At 40.9% G+C, this 23,816-nt stretch overlaps 2 protein-coding genes across 4 annotated transcripts in view; one reads left to right on the top strand and one right to left on the bottom strand.

The window, feature by feature from the left end:
• Nucleotides 1-20,542, bottom strand: part of LOC142385211 (protein PHTF2) — a 41,353-nt gene extending 20,811 nt beyond the window's left edge. Inside the window, exons 1-3 of one of the 3 annotated variants that reach the window (XM_075471508.1) lie at nt 20,370-20,542; nt 16,281-16,340; nt 1,533-1,612 (exon numbers count right to left, since the gene is read on the bottom strand). In XM_075471508.1, the coding sequence (XP_075327623.1) occupies nt 1,533-1,577 (45 nt within the window). In that variant the 5' untranslated portion in view covers nt 1,578-1,612; nt 16,281-16,340; nt 20,370-20,542. Of the gene's footprint in view, nt 1-1,532; nt 1,613-16,280; nt 16,341-16,771; nt 16,911-20,369 lie in introns of those variants that run through there. The other 2 variants (XM_075471510.1, XM_075471509.1) reach the window with 2 other exon arrangements.
• A 409-nt stretch (nt 20,543-20,951) lies between these two features.
• LOC142385764 (transmembrane protein 60-like) lies at nt 20,952-23,065 on the top strand. Its single transcript, XM_075472474.1, has 3 exons — nt 20,952-21,102; nt 21,422-21,536; nt 21,823-23,065. Exons 2-3 carry the CDS (start codon nt 21,453-21,455, stop codon nt 22,138-22,140), a joined length of 402 nt encoding a protein of 133 aa, XP_075328589.1. The 5' UTR covers nt 20,952-21,102; nt 21,422-21,452; the 3' UTR covers nt 22,141-23,065.
• The last annotated feature ends 751 nt before the right edge of the window (nt 23,066-23,816 follow it).

Raw genomic sequence — 23,816 nt, 5'->3', positions numbered from 1 at the left:
CCTCTCAGTACACCTGCGTGGGAGCAGAAAAGTATACCTGACACTGTGTGGAAAAACTACCACGACAGTCTGGCTCTTGTAACTTTCTCCGTGTCAGTTTAGCTGAAATCACTGCACAGATGTGGGGACTTTGTCAGATGAGATGTGGGTTATAAAATCAGGACTTTATAAGAGCAAAGCAGCCCCCCCCCCCAAAAAAAAAATAAAAATCACTGGCCAGTCAACTGATGCAAACCAGCAGAAACATGAAACATGAATCTTAACGTATCAGGTGTGCTATCAGACAACTTTTATAGATCACAGGAACGATGCAGAGCTGTGAAGTACAAGTAAGGACAGCCAGGTTTATCTAGCCAACATTCAGATGATCAGGGTGGAAACTTTTATTAACTTGTCCAAATGACGCATCCTGGATAAAGCTGCCCTCGAGGACAGGTGTAACTCATGCTGAAAACGGTTTATTCATGATGACTCAGGAATCGTCGTCAGTGGTTGTGCTTTTGTCCTGACAGGCTTGGTTAGAACACGTGCAACCCCAATTCTGCTGCAAGAGTCATCAAACTTAACCGTCATATATTCTGTTGAGTACGAGTGTATGAGTCCTGTTCAGTGAGATCAGACTCCAGAGAAAGCTTGCACTGACATATAAATCTACCAGTGCAAACATCAGGGAGACAGACAGAAACACACAGAGGTTGCAGGGGGAGTCGGAACAGGCAGAGGAGATAGATGAGGCTGTAATGACAGAAATGTGGTCAGGTTTGTGAGGGTAGATGAGACTGTAAGCTGAGCGCTGCAGGTTGAGCAGCTCCGGAGTCCAGCAAGGGATCTGATATCTGAGACCATGGAACAAGAGGATACACAACACCGGCCCGATGTAGACCGTGCCGAACGGCCGCTGCTGACAGCAGCGAGGAAGTCATCAGCAAAACGCTGATCTATCGAACAGAGTTCTCCTCGCTCAATATGAAAGAACTTTGAAACCATCTTTAGGTTGCATTCATGGAAAGAAATGAACTAATTTTTTTGCTATTCTTTACCCAGACCGATAAAGAGACAACAATAGAATCACTTGTGATTTTTGCTTATCTGCAGAGGGTCAAGAGACACAATCCAGCAAAACCTGACCATTCTGGTGTCATCTCTTGAACTAGTTACACTTTTCAACACTCAAACAGTTTAGGCCGGCATATTATACATGTACGACATGATTATTAGGTCAAAACACTTTAGATGACAATATTCCCGCAAAAACAATAAATAAATGAAAAAAAAAAAAAAAAAACCTTTTCACAATATCTTCATCTAACATTTAAAATGTCTTATTCATGAAGAGGCACAGCTCATTTATTTCCCACAGCAGCAGTTAAACACAAGAGTAAGCTCCATTAAACCCTCCATTATTATAAAACCCCCTAAAATTATCATCAGTATGCTGCAAAATACACAACACAAAAGCACTTCACTTATTGCAAAGGCAAAGCAAAAAAATAAATAAAAAGAAGACATGCAAGAGATATTCAGTGTCTTACCTTTTTCTGGTACCACACCACAGCATCTTTTACTTTGGAAGCCATTTACATTTCCCTTCTCCGGCCTAGGGCATCTTAGACTGAAACACACAGCGAGACACAGAAGAAGAGCACCGTGAGTGACGAGGAAACACAGGACGACTGAAGCCTACACCTGTTTGGAAAGGTGCGTCTTCACATCTGTTGAAGGAGAGAGGGAGGAGAATGCGCGCACACACACACACACACACACATTTAGGTAAAAGATTCCCCAGAACAACTTGAACCTAAAATCAAGTCTCAACACACGAATAGTTTGTTTGAAGTCATGAGATCGCCTTCACAATAAAGAGTTTTAAACCCAAACAACCAGAACAAGCTTAGACTAATTCCCTCACTTTATTAATAATAAGTTTAGTCACTTTTACATGTCGTCTCCATGGAGAACCGCTTAACTGCGTAAACAAACAGTCTTTCTTTAGGTTTAATGATTAAACACCGTGTTCTGAGTTAGCCATATCCCAACAAATGTTCCTGAACACTTCATTTACACACCTGAGCCTAGTTTTAAAGCTACAAAGTAAACCGTGTGTCTATGTGGATGTGTGAGTTCATCACGACTGCATGCATTACTTCTAAACAAGTCCGTTGCCACCTGGCTTAGAATAAACAGAAGTTCACGTCATGTTTCTTGTTTATACACACACAAAAGCCAAACTGCAAAAGGCCAAACTAAATGCATTAAATGCATGGAAACAGATGCTGATGTCAGGTCAGTCTGCTGACAGTAATGCACAATGTAACCTGTTTAAAAAAAAAAAAAAGTGATAAAAAAAGCCAAATATACCAGTTAAAAAAAAAAAAAAAAAAAAAAAAAAAAAAAGATATATGCGCTTTCCTCTCATGCCCAGATATTGATCAATAATTGAAGAGGAAATAAACAACCGACATCATGAGTGTATCAGAGTATTATTCCAGGATGTCGTCTTTGAAACTGTTGTGGTTAAAACCTAAAAAGCTGCCCGTCAGTAACCCAGTGATCCAAACTCCATTTGTCACCGAATACAAAAAGGTAGCAGCATGAGAGCTGTTGAACCGTTGCACAACATTACCAGGTTCACAAAGATTATTCTCTTTTAATCAGCTTGATATTTCCAGCTTTTCTTCTGAAGCCAAAAAGACACTTCAGGTACACGAGTGAGGCGTTAATGAGGAGAGAGATGCTGCTGTAAATCAGTGGAGGTGGAAGGAGAAGATGATGTGGTTAATGAGATGAGAAGCAGTTATGTGGAAAACATAGACGCTTTGCGGTTAGCCGCTCTCCTTCCCTTTTCTCTGTCTCAACCCCTCTTCCTTCCTCATTGGTCTTTAAGTCTTTTCCATTTGCTATTTCTCCGTTACATAAGCTGTCCAGTTGTCCTGCTGGGTGAGTCGGAGGCGTTGAGGGCAGCAGCTGCAGCACGTTTAGGTCCAGGGAAAGTATTACTTAATTCAGTAAATGTTTGCTGAAACAGCTCTTAGCTCCGCACTAAAAACTTTTCATTTTCCAGTAGCCGAGTGAAAACATCCTGCTTTGCATGTAAAAGCTCGTCTGTGCTTCCAGTCTCAGTCGGGGCTTTCAACCCCTGATGTCAGGGCAGGTTTCTGTCATCACTTCCAGTATGGTTGCTTCTGGCCATGCTCTCCTCTTAAGATATGCTATACAAAAAAAAAAAAACATCTCTGAGGATTAGCTGAAGAGTCAGCTCTGTGACCATCTGGCTGCAGATGTGTCAGGGTCACAGTAAATGATCGTCCGACAGCTCCACAGTTTATAAACCAACTGCCACCACAACACAGAGGGTTTATACTGAGTGATAAAGTCACCACTTCAAACAGAGGAGTATTACTGTGCATCAAAGCTCTTATATTCAAACTGAGGAAGAACGAGTCCAAGCTCAGTGCATCGAGAATGTCAAGTTCAAAAGCAGGAAGGAGAGAAAATGTTCCACTCAAGTCAAGTGTGACCGGTTTTTGATGTTGCTCACCGCAGTCACACACACAGAGCAAACCACCCCAGTTCCTGTAAGTTTAAATGCTGCATGCATGCTTCACATAAAGCTGCAAAGGTGTCTTTGCATGGTTTATGGTCTGTGTGTATACGTGTGCACTTTTGCCTCAGTAGGCAAAATACATTTTTAGCAACAGGAAGTAAGTCTCGTTCTCGCTCACTCCCCCCTCCATCCATCTCTTACTCCACATAATAATGTGTTTGTTTTTTGTGGAAAGGGGTGTGGCCATCGCACACTCATGCAATGAAAATTACACTTAATAGATGAGAAATGGATCAAATACTACAAATAAGACTGAAGAGAAACCCTGAATAATACAAATGTGTGCTTTTTAATGGACAGAGGAGGGCCGTTGTATGGGAAAATAAAACAAGTAAACCCAAACTGGGATGAGAAAACTAAAGGATTCAAGCATCAGAGAACCAAATACATGCTGCATTTCTGAAGTTATGTAAAAAGCAGAGTAGAAAAGTACTTCATGACTAAATCAAAGCAAATTCTCTCATATATATGCCTGGAATAATGACTTTTCTAATCATTCCCTCAGCTGAGAATCTACATGGTGAGTTGTTAATTCAACAAGGACTTCTGTTCAAATGATTTAAAGTTGAGATTAACATCCATGGTGAATCAAACATCCAATAGATTCAATACTGAAATCAACATATTGTATTGTGGTTAAATTTGTCAGTTAAAATTGCAACAATGTGATCTAGCCAGGTTAAAAGAGACTGCATGACACTGACTTTGAGCCAGCATAGCACTCTTATGCACTTGGCCGGGTAGTCGAGGACATACTTCTCAGTGGTGTAAACAACTAAAACACAACAAACAGACCAAAACTCAACCTATCCAACACTAATAACCAGAGATCACAAAGTGAGTCAAACTTAATTGTTCATACTAGAGTTTAAAATCGACAGATGGTCGCCAATGGCTGACAGGAGACATCCTTGTGGTGTTTTTAACATTTAATATCATCAGTTTTTGCTACATTTTGTGATATAACAAAGACGTTTGTGAGATTTTGAACTGAAACGGTAATCAAGTAAATCCATGTAGACAGCCCATCATTACTAAAGTCTTACACAACAGCCAAAAAAAAACAAACAAAAAAAAACAAACAGGCCGAGCTGCTTTGTTCAAAGCCTCGAAATCCCATCATACCTCACTGTGATGCCAACACTGATTCACACACACACATTAGCTGAGGAAAAACAATCAGAGATGCCCATTACCGCCTTATCCAGCCTCAACCACAGGCTTTACTGTACTCTGCAAGCTATCATTTATGCAGGGAAACACAAGAAATAGTTATTTCCCAACACGCTTTTTTGCAAATCACACACTCGCCATCATCCCGAAATACACAGTGGTTTCCGGGAGGGTATTTTGGAAACGATTATTATACTTAGATGGTCACAAGAAGATAAAAGAGTGAAAGATGGAAACATCTTTCCTCATTAAGCTTCAAACTGTAGCGTTACGTCTGACAACAGAAAGGTTTAATTCACCCCATCAGACCACGTCTGCCTGTCATTTCTGTCTAACTGAGCTGACCCGTTTACAGAGAAAGCAGTCAAGTTAGACAGTGTGCATTATGTAGGCCACAGTGCTCATGGCATGACAGTGTGTGTGTGTGTGTGTGTGTGTGTGTGTGTGTGTTCTCATGCAGCAGTTGCTGGGTTAAGTGACAGAAACTAACCCACTGAGGGTTGTTAAACATTTAAATGCTTCTCAGGAATCTAACAACTAGATTTTCTCTTGTGCATCTCAACATAGATTCACATTTCTATTCAAAATCTAAATGTGGGAAATCTGGGATTTCATTTTGAATGAGTCGGTTATCAAAGCTTTGACTGGGGCCGTGTGCCATGATAAATCTTTGTCGGAAATATCCCTTTAGACTAATGGATGTGGACTCTTTTTGGCAAAGTAGTGACTGAAAATCAACACAACTTGACAAATGAATATCAATCCAACCTGTTCATCACCCGACTACAGAGCCAAAGATTCAGATTGTTGTTGCAGAGGATGTCAGATGTGCTCATATATTACTCTTCCTGCCCAAAGAGTAATCAGTCTTTTTCCACTGTGGACAAAAGCAGTGGTCATCACAGTCCAGGACAGATTTAAGACCAACACACACTAACGATGAATCCAGTGCAGACGTCGTCATTCTAACACGTTTGTTACCATGTAAACCAATTAAAAACAAAACTACTGTACTGCACTCTTTTTCCAGCTGCCAAACACACAAATCTAACCAGAGCTAAATGAGTGCTAAGAAAGAGGGTGTGCATTGATGGAAGTTGTGCGACAGTGATGCAGAAAATAGTTTTATAATGGCTCTTCAAACATTACATCATAACTGTTCATACAACCTGCTAACCTTCTGATTCTCACCAACAGTGGCCTGGCCTACATGGACGGCAATATTCTGATTACTGGCCTCAATCTAAAAAAAGACATTCCGATTGTGATGTTTACACGATTTCCAGATGGAAGAGTCCATTCATATTCCCGTTTACATGTAACAGAGCAGTGTCTAAGTAATGACTCATGCCCCCATTACAGCACCCTTTGGAAGTAAGCGACCCCGTTTTATTAAAAAAGGAAAAATAGTTGATCATAATAAGTGGACTTGGAAACACTGGAGCCAAGGCAACGGTAAAGCAGCAGCGAGTGTCGCAAAATGCTGGGAAGGCTCCTATACGACCTTAGCCTAGTTAAGGTGATCAAATTTGGGACTTCCGGCCGAGACGCCGACAATATGGCAGCGTGAGGAACCAGCTCCCGAATAATTAAATGTGTTATGCGTCGCCAATTTGAGAATTAGGACTGAGCAAAACGTTATTGCATGAAAAGGGCGATAATGCCAAAAAAAAGACAAGAAAACACGTCCAACGAGACAAAACCGGACCAACTACTCCCCGAATACCAGCATGGATGAAGCCGAGGCTAGTCAACATGCCGACACCACTAGTATGATTCTGCAAGAATTGCGAGATTTTCGCCGGGACAATAAGACACAACTAGAAGACATAAAGGAGGAAATAACCAAAATGAACACCAGACTAGACGAGGCAGAAGAAAGAATTGGTAGAGCCGAGGACAGAATTCAAAATACAGAAGACATAATCTTAGAAATGATCAAACTCCAGGAGCAGATGGAAGCTAAGATGACGGTTCAAGAGAGCCATTCAAGACGAGAGAATATCCGCATTTACGGGATACCAGAGGAAGCCGAGAATGAATCCCCGTCTATGACAGTGTTAATTTTGTCAACTAGGACGATGACGAAAATATTTCGTTAACGCCCCTTTTACCCGTGACGATGACGAGACGATGACGCACAAAAATGCTTCCAGAAAATAAAAATATGACGAGAATAAAAAATGATTTTCGTTAACGAGACTAAGACAATTTACAAGCCATGGACGAATGGACATTAACAAATTTAATTGTTTATAATTCATTTGTAATTGTTAAAGACATGGTTGGTAATCCTGTTCAGAAACACATTTTGTAATACTGGGTGAAATGGTCCGTCTATCCTGAGAGAAATCTATACAAGATGTATTTAGAAAAAGGGACGAAAATAATCAGACCTCTGTGGCAGCTGCAGGACTGAGAAAAAGCTGACGCCCCAATCAGATTGGTCGCCTACAAAAAACCAATCAGATGCCTCTGCTTTCTGCCTACGCCCCCCTCTGCCGGCTCCCTGCTCCATGTGCGCACGCGGTTCTACCGGCTTTGGAGGAAGCACTGACGGAATGGGGAGGGGGGGGGTGGAGCTTAGAGGAGGGGACACTTTCGAATCTTGCTAGCTCTCTTGCTAGCTCTCTAGGATTACCTACCATAGCTTTAATATAAGTGTTTCTTGATGTAGAAAAGGCTCCAAAGTTGTGTTGGTCAGTTCAGAGCGGAGCGGCCCCCTGCTGGTCATGTAGCGTAACTGTCGGTGCTCGGTTAGAACAGGTGTGTGCTCTGAGTCGACAGAAGGAAGATCGAGCTGTTGATTAATGTCCCGGCAAGTGGTGTGTGCGTAAATGAAACGTGAGTATGGCTGTATATATTGTTCATGTAATGTATTCAGGTTGCTGCAGCCGTAGCTTCTGTTGCTTTGATGTGTAACTCGCCATGTGCATGCTAGTTGTAGCATTTAGCTCACCTGCCGGTATACGGTTTGTTGGAGCTGGAGCCATTTCGTTTACAACAAGGACAACAAAACAACCTGCATGATAATGATTGATCATGCCGCCGTGTGTAGAGAAGTTAAAATGACTAAAATGACTAAAATTTGACCAAGACTAAAATTGATTTTCGTCATTGTGACTAAGACTAAGACTAAATTAAAAAAAGCTGACGAAATTAACACTGGTCTATGATCGAGTTTGTTGAAAAATTGCTTGGTGACAATCTGGACATTGCAGACATCACGAGCCTCCAAATCGAGAGGGCACACCGGGCGCTTGGAACTAAACCACCTTTCACTTCTCCGCCGAGATCAATTCTGGTGAAGTTTGCCAGCTACAGAGTCAAGGAAACTATTTTGCGCAATATATGGCAAAAGAAGGGCTTGAACTGGCAAGGTCAAAAAGTGAACGTGGACAACGACTACCCCCCACGCATAATCCAAAAGAGGAAAGAATATGCTGAGGTCAGGAGAATTTTGAAAGATAAAAGCATCAAATTCCACACGATGTTCCCGGCCAGACTGCAAGTGAAGTATACAGATGGACCCACGATCTACGAGACCGTTGAGGAGGCGACGCGCGACATGCACGAAAGGGGCTTCCCAGTCGAGGTCATCAAACCTCCCGAGACACTGATGGAGCGACTACGGCAGCTGTCCTGGCAGAGGAAACCTCGACGAACGACTGGCAGAATTCCCACGTTCAGGTCGAAACTACAAGCATTTAGAAGAGAGCCCTCGCACGCAAACACAGACGGTGGTGGTCAGTAACGAGATTATCTAGCCTATCCATCTCGCTGGCGCGGTGAGTTATGTTTGATTAATAGACAATGATGTTGATAAACATGCAAGGACGTTGATTTAAATGATTGCATAATGACTGTTGAATTAAAATATGATTCGGGTTAACCTTGGACACTGGACCCTTTTTGCTCTGCTACTCACGAGGGCCCTCCTTCTCCGTATAGAGAGGGGGGCTTTCCCTTAAAGCCACCTACTACTACCATCTGGTGGAGGGTCATTAGACAGACCCTTACTGTGGAAGACCTTGTATTGTATTGTTTTTTTTCCTTTGTTATTTTTATAAATGTTTGTTTTCAATATTATTCACAGTTGTTTTTTACTGTAAAGGGGAAGTCTTACACTTACACAAAGGAAATGTCAGTGGATATAACTTAAATGCAAAGCATTCGAATAGCCTCTTATAATGTTAATGGATTACATAGTCCTGTTAAGAGGGGGAAAATTTTGTCACAACTGAAGGATAGAGTGCAGATAGCTTTTCTACAAGAAACCCACCTGAATAGTTCAGAACATGCTAAATTGAATAAAATGGGTTTTAAATATGTATACTCCTCGTCCCATGTATCGGGACGTAGAAGGGGGGTGGCAATACTACTGGCAAGGGGGCTGAATTATGAGCATTTATCAAGGATTTCAGATACAGAGGGCAGGTTTGTCATGACAATAGGAAAACTGGAGGGAACAGTTATCACTCTCTTAAATGTATACTGCCCCCCAGATAACAATTGGGAATTTTACAGGAAAATATTTGATTTAATGGCTACAAAAACACAGGGAATGGTTATCTGTGGAGGGGATTTTAATATACATTTAAATCCTAAATTAGATGTCTCACGGGGCAATTCAGAGTCAAACCTTAAAAGCAAGAGAACAAATGCATTAATGAAAGAAATGGGGATAGTAGATGTCTGGAGAGAGCTTTTTCCCACCAGGCGTGACTACACATACTACTCCACACCACATGCAGTGTACACTAGAATTGATTATTTTTTTACATTTTGTAGGGACTTACACATGGTAGAACAATGTTGCATTGGCTCTATGACCCTGTCTGACCATAGCCCTATATACCTAACTTTAAACCCTCTTGGAGAACGAAGAGAGACATTGTGGAGACTAAATTCAACCATTTTGAACAACACAGGCATAAAAGAAACTCTGAAAAAGGAGATTAATACCTATTTAGAAATTAATGATAATGGGGAAGTAACGCCAGATATTCTCTGGGACACGTTTAAGGCAGTCATGAGAGGCAAAATTATTTCCATTACATCATATATGAAAAAACTAAGAGTACAAAAGTTACAAGGCCTGGAAAGTGAATTAAAACAGCTACAAGGAGTTCATAGTAGCACTTCAGATGATCAGGCCAAACAAGAAATGGATAAAATAAGAAAACAGATACAAGATATGAGTACACAAGAAATACAAAACAAGTTGACATTTCTAAAACAGCGCTATTACGAGGTAGGGGGGAAAGCAACAAAACTTTTAGCATATAAACTAAGGAAGCAGCAGGCAGAGAATACTATACACAAGATACGACATCCAGAGTTGGGAACAATAGATCATGGATTAAAGAACATTTTGAAAACTATTACAGAACCCTCTACTCTCAACCACAAATTGATAATACATTGGAAATGTTTCATTGCATTTAACCTCAGTGTCAGAAGAAGAAAATAAAACTTTAATATCAGAAATAACAATTGAAGAACTGAACTCTGCCATCTCCAAAATGAAGGCTAGTAAGTCACCAGGTACAGATGGATTTACTGCTGAGTGGTATAAAACACTACGTGAACAATTAGCCCCAATACTACTTAGGACTTACAATTGGATCTTACAGGAAAAGAAAATACCACCCTCCTGGAGAGAAGCGATAATTTCCCTGATTCCTAAGCAAGGAAAAGATAAACTTGAATGTAGCAATTATCGCCCCATCAGTATTCTTAATATAGATTATAAATTGTTCACATCAATATTGACACGTAGGATAGACAAGATTTTGCCTAGACTTATCCATACAGACCAGACAGGCTTTATCAAACAAAGACAGACACATGATAATTTGAGAAGAACCCTACATATTGTTAACCTTATTACTCAACAGAATACAGAAGCAATTCTTGTTAGCCTAGACGCCGAGAAAGCGTTCGAGTCGGTGAGATTATCCTCTGTATATAGGGTGCTAGCAAAATTTGGCTTCCACAAATCTCTCATAGCAATATTCCAAACCCTCAATGATAGTCCCACAGCAAGAATTAAAGTAAATGGTGCCTTATCTAGAACCATTACTCTGGAACGAGGGACTAGACAAGGATGCCCTGCCTCCCCTCTCCTTTTTGCCCTGTTTATCGAACCACTGAGTCAGTGGATTAGGCAAAATGGCAATATTGAAGGGATAAGAATGGATGATGACAAACATAAACTTGCACTATTCGCAGAAGATGTCTTAGTCTACTTATCACAACCCACATCAACACTCCCCAAATTGATGGACACACTACACAGATACGGGACATTTTCAGGATATAAACTAAATGTGCAAAAAACCCAAGTACTCACCTTTAACTATACCCCACCTGACCATTTATTAAGTATGATCTGAGATGGGACGCAGATTTCATAAAATACTTGGGAGTTAATATTCCTAAGGACATTAGCAAATTGGTTGATCTGAATTATACTCCTTTAAACACCAACATTAGAGCAGACCTGCAAAGATGGACACTCATCCCTTTCCTAAGCTTAAATTCTAAAGTTGAATCCATCAGAATGAACATACTTCCAAGATTATTGTATCTTTTTCAAGCACTTCCAATCAAGGTGCCTACCAATCAGTTTATTGAATGGGATAAGTTAATTTCAAGGTTTCTGTGGCAAGGCAAGAAACCTAGGACTAGATACAAAACTTTGCAGTTAGACAAGGGAAAAGGAGGTCTAAACCTTCCCTGCCTGCGTGACTACTTTTACGCAGCCCAGTTAAGACCCTTGGTGTGCTGGTTCAGCCCCTTTTATTCAGCCAGGTGGAAGGATATCGAAAATGCTATCTCTGGTGAGATGCCTCTAGCAGCAATAATTGCAGATGGTGAATTACAGAAGAACATGCTAAATCAAAACAACCCCTGGATAAATACAGGCCTGAAGACTTGGCAGAAGATAATAAAATTTTGTAAAATTGAAAAGCCACTTAGAAAGCTGAAATGGTGCGCATATGACACTGACTTCCCCCCAGCTAAATCGGATGCCAGATTTAAAATGTGGAATGAAAAGGGCTTAACAACTTATACCACCTTTGCACCGAGAGGGAATCTGAAAAGTTTTGAAGCAATGCAGAATGACCATGGCCTGCAGCGTCAAGACTTTTATAGATACCTTCAGGTCAGACATCATTATAACCAAAATATAGCTGGAACTCTAAAGGCTGGGGAAAAGGGGGTATTAGAAGTGTTTGAAAAAGCAATTAGCTCACAAATGTGTTTCAAAGTCGTTTCTCGAGTGTATAGCAGCCTCCGTAGTGCTAACTCCGACGATACTTTTTATATTAAAGAAAAATGGGAAAGGGAAAGTGGGATACAGCTCTCAGCTGAGAATTGGGAAAGTCTTTGTATTCTGCAGTGGGAGACCACATGTTCTAATTCTTGGCAAGAATTTAGTTGGAAAAATCTGTCCAGATTCTTTATCACCCGCTTACAACAGCGTAAACAAATACCCAATGTAAGATACTGGAGAGCTTGTGGACTCATTGAGGTAAACCATTTTCATGTTTTTTGGGAATGCCCTGCCCTAGCAGCATATTGGCAAGACATACACACACACACAGAAGCTGTTTTTCAGTTCAATATCCCATATAGGTTTGACAATGTTTCTAGGAAACATCGAATTTGATGACTGGGACCACAATGATAAAAGACTACTATTGATGCTTTTAGTTGCAAGTAAAAAGGCTATTACCAGAAGATGGTTAAAATCAGATCCTCCTAAACTAACTGACTGGTTAGATGTCATTCATGATATATATGTGATGGAAAAAATGACACTCACTAAGAATCCAGATTGAAAAATTCTCTAGAACTTGGACCAAGTGGACTAAGTATATTGCATGTATAAGAGAGGATTTTTATTAGCTGAAGGCACTATTTTGTTTTATCCTCTGTCTTTTTTTCTATTTCTCATTATACTAACTTTTTCTAGATATACCTATTGAAATGGAATGTAAAGTGTAAGCTCCCCATGCTCATGTTCTTTATCTTTATATTTTTTCTTATTTATTTTTTTCTTTTCCTTTTTTTTTCGTTATATAAAAATGTATATATCCATAGGCCATAAGCTGAGGATTGATTGCAGTAATGTATACATTTACTTGCCTTAATAAAAAATATTGGCAAAAAAAAAAAAAAGGTGATCAAATTTAAATTGTGTCTAATTCACCGTAAGTAGGTCTTAACCAAGTTGATATCAGAATATTGTCGAGCGTGTAAACGTGGCCGTCCATCTCTGATAACCGCTTCCATTTTTCACTCAGTTCTAGGTGGTTAAAGCCTCTAATTTGTGAAGCTCGGACTCACTCCTTCCTCTTCTTAATCATAAAAGCCAAATCTACTATATCTAATCTAATATTTGGTCAGTTGCAGAGCTAAATGTGCCACCGAAACTTTTACTTTAGCTTCTTTTAACGTGACGTATAGTCGAGGCAAGTTCACAATAATCAAAAGAAACTCCTCTGAATCTATAATCTCAGACCAAAATAAGTGATATTACTGTATCACACAGCAGAGGTCAAGCTAATAAATGTAAATACATTCTTTAACCTTCAGTGCAGATCTGATTTGCTACCTCACCTAATCTGTGCTGAATTTAAGGGATTAAAAAGGATTTACATAAAGCTCTAAACGTTTTGACTTCTAGGCACTTTTAAATGCATTAAAAAACACAAGAGCTCAGTCTTTACTGTACATCATAAGTAGTAAGACAGTTTCTCAAACAGCGTCTTGAGTTGGTCAGAGCATAGGAAAAACAAATCAAGGTCAGCTGATGTAGTGTAGGTTTCCTAAACCTTGTGATGTGTAACTGTATACATTCCCTCATTCCTCCAGCCAACTCCCACAGCTTTGGTTTTACGAGCTGATTAGATTTGCATTTGAGTCTAAATTTATTTACGAGAGGTTAAGTGACATCTATATCATCATATGAGCCAAGAAAACGTGGATGGTTGTAATGTCTCACAAGCTTTTAATCATTCCAAGGTCATTTCCATGTGGGTCATTGGTTATATCAATAGTTAGACGCTGACCTCTATGAGAGCTGGCCAAAAAGAGCAGTTTTTAATACATTAACTGAAGAGGAGCAGGTGTTCTGTTAACCATAAGAAACCAAGCTTGGTTTTCCATCCACTTTGTTGGAAATAAAACTTAACAATGTCACGCGTCTTTGGAATGTCTTGTGAAAACATGAGCGCAGGAGGAGACCTCCTTCACGAGCCTGGTAACTCGTGATGTGCAACACTAACTGCCCTCCCTCTATCAGGGTGATCTATATTTCATGATGAGAGCAGGTTACCCTGTGTTCTGGGTGAGGAGGCACGTGTGCGTTACATTAAAGCGATACAATGTAACTTCTCAAAAAGCCCACTATGGAGCTCCCCCTACAGGCTTGGAGGTAATGTACGGTTACACTGTCGTAAATACAACACCCTTTCACTTTCACTTTTCACGTTTGTTGACGAACCGGCGAGGAGTCGGAAGGTGCAAGCTATGTCGACCGAGAAGGTAAGAGTAATCAAATGTACCCGGGAGCGTGAGAGGGGTCTATTTGTTTTTGCGGTAGGTGTGCCAGAAAGCAAGTCGAAGTACTTCCGCTCAGCTCCCGGGCCGGTCCAGCAAAGTTACATAGCGCAGTTTTTCCAACTCAGACCCCCGAAGGGCATAGGAGACAGGCCAATCGTAATATTAAAACTCATTCTAGCCACACAATTTTTTTCAAGCTGTTATTTTTAAGGTAGAAATGTTACATAGTATTGCTTTAAGTGTTTGAGCGGGTTAGCGAGCCCTCAGGAAACATGATTCTGCTCAATAGATGATGAAAGGTCAAAGGGCGGGGACTTCCTCTGCCCTTACTCTCACACCTAGTCACCAGCCCCCATCTTTCGCCCCCTTGGGCTTGGCACAGATGAAGCAGAACAGACACCGTTCTACTTCGAGTTAACTCGCACTGCACGCTTCGATCAGCCCTTTCTACCCAACACACAAATTTTCCCCAAATACGGGTAATTCTTGGCTTACTAGTTGGCCATAAAGAGGATTTATTCACAAAGGATACTCCAATTTACCCCAAATACAGGTCTTCTTCTTACCTCGGATTGCATTTTGCTGTTGCGCTCCAACTTGAGCGTTTCTCTGACCTAAATACAGAGATGTAACCTTGTTTAGTGGCTTTCTATTTGACCTGCACCAGTGTGTTCTCTCAATTGGTGGCTCATTGTTCTATTATTTCCCTGGTTTTGCACACTTAACTTATTTTTAGTTGATCTGTTTAACGGTTTACATTTCTGTGCAACAAGAATTTTCCAAACTACGACAATAAAATTTGTCGGGATAATGTGGTTAAACCATTAACTGTAGACAGCATGCCGGTCAAAATGTCAGCATTTTCTACAAATATATCACACTGTCGTTTCAGTCGTACAAAATAAGTAGAGGAGACTCAATTTAAACACTGTTTTGTACTGTATGACATAAAAGTAAAGAAAAAAGGAAGAAATGGTAGATTTGAGACAACATTGGCAACAAAAACAACATGATATCCTTGTTTTCAGCAGTTAAGAGTTAGCGCTCACAGTTGGATCGGTTGCTTCCTGCACTGGCTGACTATCATTAAATATCCCTGTAAAAATGCACAGTAATGTCCCACATTATAAGTTTGAAATCTGTGCAATTCTGTGAAACCATGTGAGATACCTGCAATCCTGCCCTGAATTTGAAGCCTTACAGAGTATAAGAATAACCTATTGATTTTGTCCACTGGTAATAAAACAAGTCAAAAAAGATGACCCCATCCTGGGCAAAGGCAACTCAAATACGAGCGTTAAGAGGAAATCCTCTCCAGCTGAATTCTTAGTATAACTCATGGTTAAAAGGAGCTCAAACCAAACACAGAATAGGCAGAAAAGGTGATTAAAGTCACTTTGTCACACATGCTGTAGCTGTTTGAGCACTCAAGGATTTTCATGAATGTTTGACGCCTGAATGTTTTGTCAGATTTGCTCATAAAGTCAACAAACGTAAGTTTAAAAAAAGAACACTGATCTGTGTGCGACGACACGACACAGAAACTGTGCTCGCGGCCATTTGTTGGACGGGAAACCAGTAACCACAGATGAACCGAAACTTAGAAAAATATATTGCTGTCAACTATATTTCACAGCCTCGTCTGCACACACTCGCACACAAAGCGCTGCGTCTCCTTCTTGCGAGCGTCTCATTTTTCCATCTGTCTCTCTCTTTCATAGTGAAAAGTCCTCATGAACTGCTGTTGCTGCATGAGCAGAGAGGCTCTATGGGTGTGTGTGTGTGTTTACTAGTTTGCAGCCCCCATAACCCAAACTGCACACAGACCGTTTTTGTTTGTTGCATGCTTCAATACCACTTGTTCTGCTGCTGCGAGGGTGTCAGCTGCTCTCTCTTACACACACGGACACAAACACACACAACTCACCTCTGGTCCGGCCGTGTAGCCGAGTGGTGTTACGTCCTCCCAGCTAAATGACGGCAGGAACTGGGTTTGGGAGACAAAGAGGAGACACAGATCAGATGGAGTTTGGTCATTTGCGATTCAAACCAGAAACACAAAACATACAGCACGTGCGTGTTTGTGTGTGTGACGCTTGAACATGCTAAGCTTGTCGATAAGGCAGCAAAAGTTTCCGTTCCTTTCAACTCCCTTAAATTTCATCCAGCTTACATAAGGACGCTGCAGACAGAGCAGCACGTGTCATTTGCCGAACGTCTATGACACACATGCAGAAAAGAAGTATTTACACACAGTTTGGATTCTTACAAAAAAAAAATGAACAACAACAGGCAGCAGCAAAGACTCCTGATCTAAACGTGCATCCCGTGCAGCTACGCAGACGACACACCACCGTAATTACAATCATCGTCTCCCTCTTTCATCATCATAAATCTCCCGCATGCCATCTTTATTACCATCATTTATCCCTCTGTGCAGCTTTCTTGATAATGAAACTCGACACTGCAGGTAACCTGTGACAGAAAGCTTTAAGACAAACTGAAAATAAAGGCATTATACTGGTTGTTCAAACAGTTTACAGGCTAGATTTGACGATGAATACCACAAATGGACTAAATCAGGCCCTACACTCACCAAAGTACATCTGCTTTGCACAGGTAATTTCCGAGTTTTGCATGAATCTTCCCAGGACCCAGTACATACAGACTGACTTTTGGTTGACATCCATGTTCATTTGCAGTGGCTGGAGCGGAATAAATTACATTATTATTATTATTATTATTATTATTGTTACAAGCACATGATGTTCATAGTTTCTGGAGCAGTAACGCGCCAATATAACATGACCAGAGTTTTAATCATGAAGAATGATCAATAACACCCATGGGGCTACCAGCAGTAGTATAATACAGACTATTAGTAAGCACATTAGTAATATTCTTGATTCTCATATCTTGACTTAAGATCAAAGAATCCATCTGAACAGCAACAGTGTCCCAAAATATATGAAAACATGAATCTCTGACCAAAGCGCTAACTGGTTTCAGATGCTGAATAAAAAAAAAACTTGAAATTCCACTGAAACCACTAAAATAAATAAATTCTGCCAGCACAACAAATACTCCTTAAAGACCGTGAGAGATCTGTATACAAGTTGATCAAATCCTAAGAGCAATATCTGATTCTAAGTCTTGAAAAGTAAATGGATCTAAAATGTTAATGAATTATGAATGCTGTGATCTTCCCTCCCTGTGCGTTTTCCACTATAAACTGAAATCCTCGATGAGATGGAAACCAGCCTGAAAGTCAAGTCTGGGCAGCCGGTTTTATACGCAGTGGCATACCAATGCAATGGCTGCGTCACAGCCCGTCCTACCCAGCTAAATTCATTAACATGCAGCCACAAATGCAGTTGGGTTATGAGGTTATGTTGCCACACATTCAGACCAAGCAGGAAACAGCCTCTGTGCTCTATCTGAAAATAGTTGTATCTGGTATTTGCAAATTGAAACAGCTTTGTGCACGTTGTACTTGGATTATTCACTGTATTTCTCATTAAGCTTACCCTGGGGCCGTTTATCTTACAAGCACTCCCATCAGGATCACTTAAGTTCTTTCCTGTCCTGTCCTTATTTTCTGAGGGAAGGTTCAGATCTAATAGGATAATAGGATGCAAGCATCTTCCTGTAAAGATTGCCAGCTGTTTGGTCAACATCTCAAAAAAAACAAACAAAAAAAAACTACTCAAAGAGTTTTACTTCACTACATCAAAGGCACAAATGTGAATCAGTCTGGGATCTGCACAGGTTCAGCCATGTATCAACTTTCAACCCAATTAGATTTGAAGCAATTTGAGTAATTAACTAAATGATGACACAAGCGACGTGTCTGAACGCTACTCGCACGTTAAGTCTTACATCACCAAACTCCCCTCATTTAAAGAAATATGGCCTGATCTGGGCAGGGCCCGATGAACTGTGCCAGAACAAATGAAACATGAGTTCTCAGCTTTGTCCGATTCCCAGGCTACACATTAACACAATCTACCAGAACCTCTGCAGTTCTACTGAGCACGGCTGAGCTGCCAACGCAGAACATGTCGTGGTACTGGCCGTACATTTTTCTAATAATCATTTCTACTTCTCCAGGCAGCTGTAACTATAATGCAGCTGATGGGCTAAGAAGCTCTGCAGGCCGAAAAAAAAGGTGGGACAAGGGAAAAAATAGGACGGGATAAGAAGAACCCTGTAACGTCATGTCTATACACACAAGGTCACTCAATCAGGCAGTCCTTCTCCCACATAAAACACCACCGCAATGCACGGACTGACACATGCAGTCGGTGGACTCTGCCGAGCAGCTACGCTGACTGACAAGTACTACTGGCTTAGCAGGTGATCGATTACCGTTCTCAAAAGGCTCGCGCTTTGTGTGAGCTGGGATTCCCACATCTGTAGATAACAGCTGGGTGTAACCTTGTGTGACGGCAACACACCACCAAGGTGATATCATTGCTCATCTCTCTTGTGTCAACAAGTGATAAACAAACAAGTGTTCTGCAAACTTTTGCTAAGTGCTAAAAGAAGAGCACCCTCTCGGTAATGAGGGCTGACACATAACTGAAGTGCCTTGTACAAGGGTGCCATATGTTACCCGGTAAGTTGTTCGAAGATGTTACCCCACCATTATGTTCCAAGTTTCTTTAAATAAAAGGCATCACCTAGCTGCCTCAGGCGTTGACCTACAGCTGTCATATGAAAACAGAACTTTTATTACAGAGTTTTATTTGTAGGAAAATGTCCTCAACGACTTTACATTTGATGCATACCTGACAGTGCACAAGTTAAACTCTTGGCCAGAGTTCAAACACAGTTAAGTGCAACAGCTGAAATAGTTCATCCAGCAGCTGATCGGCTCTGCTACCTTCATTGTTTTGTAACTGGATTCACGACTTCCACCCAACCGGATCTGCTTCACCGCAAGTGGGTTAATGGACGAAATCTCTTCAAATTTATTTCTTTCGAAAAGCACTCTCTTGGCAGACGGATGAGCGAGCTTTTTTAATAAAAGTTTTGCTCTGAATCAGCACTGCTGCTGGTATGGTGAAGTGGTTTGAATTAGGAAAATCTGAGCCAGAGATGATGGCATTACACACACGTTGAAAAAACATGTTGGATAATCATAAAGCCTGCCAATCTGTAAGCCTGACCTCCTGCTGAAGTGGCCCAGAACCGGTAGAGGCAACCAGCTCTGATTGATTAACAGAGGTCAACCAAAAATAAGAAATTTAATATCCCGTCTTTATAACCCAATATTTTACTTATCCTTATATAATCAAATACATAAGCAGCAAAAAAATACTAATAGTAATGTTGGTTTTAATCCAGGAAAAGTCAATTTGGACAAGCTACCAAGAAGACGACCCAGGTTTTCTCTAGGACATCAGGCAAAAAGCATCTGGTTTATAGACAGCTTTAACCCACAAACTGCCATCTTATCCTGTAAAAAAATACAGGCAAAAATTAGTGTCAAATGGCAGTTTGTTTACTGTGAAGAATGTTTGGTTTTAAAAAATATTTTAAAAAATGGGATTAATTTAACGGTTTTAAACCAGCTGCATCTTACAAATACCTTCAACGTCGGTGAGTTGCAGCTTAAACGAAATTTAAATGGGATTAAAACGCATTGGAAAATAACAGAAAAGTACAATAATAGGTGCAAACGCAGCAATACAGGCTTTGAAAATATTGTGGCATTGTTGGACGGGATGTTTCTGTGAGGACATGTCCTGCGCAGAGCTCCAAATCACCGTGGAGACAGGTTATTGTGAAGCTAGCTGACATGTAAATTTACGCAGACGCAGACATTGTTTTGCAGACGTTCTCCATTGCTCAGGCGGTTAACAAACACAAATACACAGACCCCCCCCCTACTTCTACTGCTGCTAGCTCAAGTGGTGCTACACGGTTAGCTAACTAAGCCACCGGCGGCAGCCACAAAGAGCCCACACAGCTGTCCTGAATATTGAATTATCATGCAGCCGCTCGGTCTTACCTCCTTTGACTGCGACGACAACTCCACACAGTACAACAATACGCTATCGAAACGTGACCTAAAGTGCAAAGAGCCTGCCAGCCTTTTCCATCGCCTGAAGGAGATGCTGCGTGTGTGCTCTGCGATTTTTGAAGCATTAGCTTTTTCCTTTCTGCCTCTCACGTTTATAATACTACTTCGTCTCGTTACCGTAAAACACCATAAAAATGTGCCACTATATTTTAAGCCAATTACCAGTGGCTCGAAAATGGGGTACAAACAGACTCGTACCGTATATCTCATTAATGTTCACGTTTAAAGCAAAAAATAAAAAGTAAAATTAAAAAATATATTGAAAATAGAAAATCTTACGTAACAGAACGTTACATCACATATAAGCTCAACTCCTTGATGACGTTTAAAGAACTTTACTCACCTCTCATGGACGTAAAACTCATTACAAGAGAAGCAGGCTTGTTTTGCGCGTTTACAACAACTTTACGGTAAGACTCCGACGTGGTGAACGTAAAAAGAAAAAACTGTAACGTGACGTCTAAATACTGGAGCCAATCAGCTTCCTAGAGAGGCGGGGCCAGTACAGATAACGGACTTGAAATCCCCCTGCCTTGTTGTTAACGGGCGCGTCTGTAGAATAAAAATGTAAATTGTCAGAAACATTTTGTGAGCATGAATGCGCGGCACGTGGGGAAACAGAAATGCTGGCCAGTGGCCACCGAGATGGAAACACATTGAAGTAAGTCAGAGGCTGTCAATTAACCGATTAGCATAAATGCTATAAGCGTTAGCTGACAGTGTAACGTTTGGTAGCAATGAATGAAAAATAAAGCACTTTTAACGGTTACAGCTTTTTTTAGCTAAATGTTTGTTACAATAGCATGTCTAATACGTAAACTGCGGTTATTGGTAGCTATTCCAATGTTGTTGATTGACCTCACGTGCAATTTTTTTTTCTTTTAAATGACGACATACCCAGGATTCATCCTAATTTTGACCCTCTTTCTGCTCTCTCTTGTCTGTTTATGTGTCCGTCTTCTGGGTGTGCGGCCTGTTAGTCTCCTCTGATGTGTGCCTACAGACAGTGAGATGTCTCTGGCTCAGAGGGTTTTGTTGACCTGGGTCTTTACCCTGGTTTTCCTCATCATGCTGGTGCTCAAACTGGATGGGAAGGTATGGGAACACTTCCTTGTTATCCTGCTGTTCACAATGTAGATAGAGGTCAAGGAACTTTCAATTCTGTTGTCTGTATTTTGTCTTCCTCTTGTTATTTTTTTCTCTTTTTGGTTATCTCCATGCAGTGGCTCTCTGCCATAATGACCTGATTCTCTCACATGATTCTTAATATGTTTAATTAACAAATAATTAGCAATTAACTAACTCATGACAGTAAAAGAAGTGGTGGATAAAAATCTTCCTCTATGATTTTTTTTATTTTTTTACAATTTCTCCTCTCAAGGTGCAGTGGAACTGGTTCCTCATCTTCCTCCCAGTCTGGGTCTTTGACGGCATCCTCATCCTCATGCTGGCCATCAAGATGGCTGGCCGCTGCAAACCCGGGTACGACCCACGAAACGGCTCACGGGACCTGCGTCTGCGCACCTGGTACCTGACAGCCATGCTGCTCAAGCTGGGCTTCTGCCTGACGCTGTGCGCCAAGCTGGAAAAGCTGGCAGACGTCAAGCTGACGTTTGTGTGCATACCGCTGTGGACCATGTTGCTGGGGGCTCTGGTGGAGCTGGGGCTGAATATATTTCCTGAAAGGAGAGAGGCTTGAGAGTGTATGAAACCTCAGCTTCAGCTATTTCCACGTACAAATATGAGAGTGCGTTTCTGGAGTAGATTTGTGTTCGTCTGACTTTGGAGCTTAGCCTTATATTTCCAGAAGAGACAACTCACAGCGTTCAACAGAGCTGGGACTCTGCTGAGGACCTTTTTTTGTTTGTTTTCTTTCTTCTTTAAACAAGAGTAAATGTACCAGTGAGATGACTCTGAAGCCGCCACTGGAAGAAAGCGTCCTGTATGTTTTGATTTGAACACTTGATGCGCAGTATTGTTTTTTTTTTTAGCGTTTGATTTGATTGATAAAAGTAACCACAGCTGCTTTTCTTAAAAAAAGATAGGCTTTAATGCTGAGTGAAAGTATTGTTATAAAATGCACTATAGCTTGAGTGGCTGCAGTCTCGCACACTTTTTCCTTTCATTCCTGAGCTGATTGAGAGTTGTTGGTTCACAAGTTCTAAGTTAACTTTAAACGACAACAAGTTTAGCCGCTAGAACGCAGAGAAACGCAGATTTCCACGGGTTGCCCCCCTCTGCCCTGTACAAGGTCCCCTTTGTACTGTGTAAATCATCATATGACCCATTTTGAGCTTTCATTTCCGCACGCGGAGCACGAGCCAGTGAGACCAATAACTTGTAAACATTCAGAGCAAAAAACAAATCTATATATAAATAATAAGTTCTACTAATAACCATGCAGAGCTGACCGTGATACTTTGTACCTGCAGTCTTGATCATTTTTTTGTTCAACTGACTCTCATATTCGAACTTTATGGTACGGGTGACTCTATAAATATATTTTGTGCCAATCGTTGATGCAAATCCTTTTTTTTTTTTTTTTTTTGCACTTTATTGAAACAAAAACCAACACGTCCTGGAACTGTATGCATGTGTTGTTCTAATAAAGACTGTCATAAGTCCCTCTGTGTGGAATTTGTCTTTATAATAACAGTTTAAGTCACAGTGATGAGTTAGTTGCAGACTGTGCAAAATTAAGTGGTGAGGGGAAAAAAAAAAAATCCCACTGGGTTCTGGCCTGAAAATAACTATAAGCCACCGAAGAGCCAGAAACAGTGCGTTTATGTGTGTGTGTGTGTGTGTCCTTTTAAGGACACACCAGCTCCACTGACACACAGCACACACACAAGTTTATCTCACGATTACACAACACTGGTAAGAGTTTAGGAGGTCGTAATATTTCAATGTTCTGGACACACATCTGGGTGGTTCGTGAGGGGACTGAGACACATCTAGGGTTAACAATGAGGTGCAATGTAACAGCATAACGGGTGATTGTAATCCTAATTTGGTGCAAAAGCACAAACTAGAAACATTTACTACTTTGTTTATTTTTCTGCAGACGCTTTAACAGGGATTTGTCCACTTTTAACTCAGCCGAATACTTCTTCTTCTTCTTCTTCTTCAGCCGCTCTTTGTTTATCAGGAACCGGTCACGTGTTTTGTAGGAAACGTAGTAGAGCCACAGACGAGCGGTTGATCTGTGCGTCCAGTCAACTCTCATACTCTTTGAAGTCATTTCCTCCCAAAACAATAAGAAAACATGCTATAAAGGTCAGTCGAGCTCTTCTGGCATGAAAGAAAGAGGGGGAAAGGCTGATTTGAGGTGTATTGGACCTGACCAGCTGCCCTGAATCAATGTGTCGTCTGTTT

This window comes from Odontesthes bonariensis, chromosome 8 (genome assembly GCF_027942865.1).
Source record: "Odontesthes bonariensis isolate fOdoBon6 chromosome 8, fOdoBon6.hap1, whole genome shotgun sequence".
NCBI lineage: Eukaryota > Metazoa > Chordata > Actinopteri > Atheriniformes > Atherinopsidae > Odontesthes > Odontesthes bonariensis.
The sequence above is the reverse complement of the archived record's forward strand: the minus strand, read 5'-3'. Positions and strand labels throughout refer to the sequence as shown.

Excerpts from the sequence above, each read along its gene's own strand:
- LOC142385764 (XM_075472474.1), top strand. The coding sequence starts at position 21,453 with ATGTCTCTGGCTCAGAGGGTTTTGTTGACCTGGGTCTTTACCCTGGTT. Across the intron at positions 21,537-21,822 it reads TGCTCAAACTGGATGGGAAG|GTGCAGTGGAACTGGTTCCT; the intron begins GTATGGGAACAC and ends TCTCCTCTCAAG.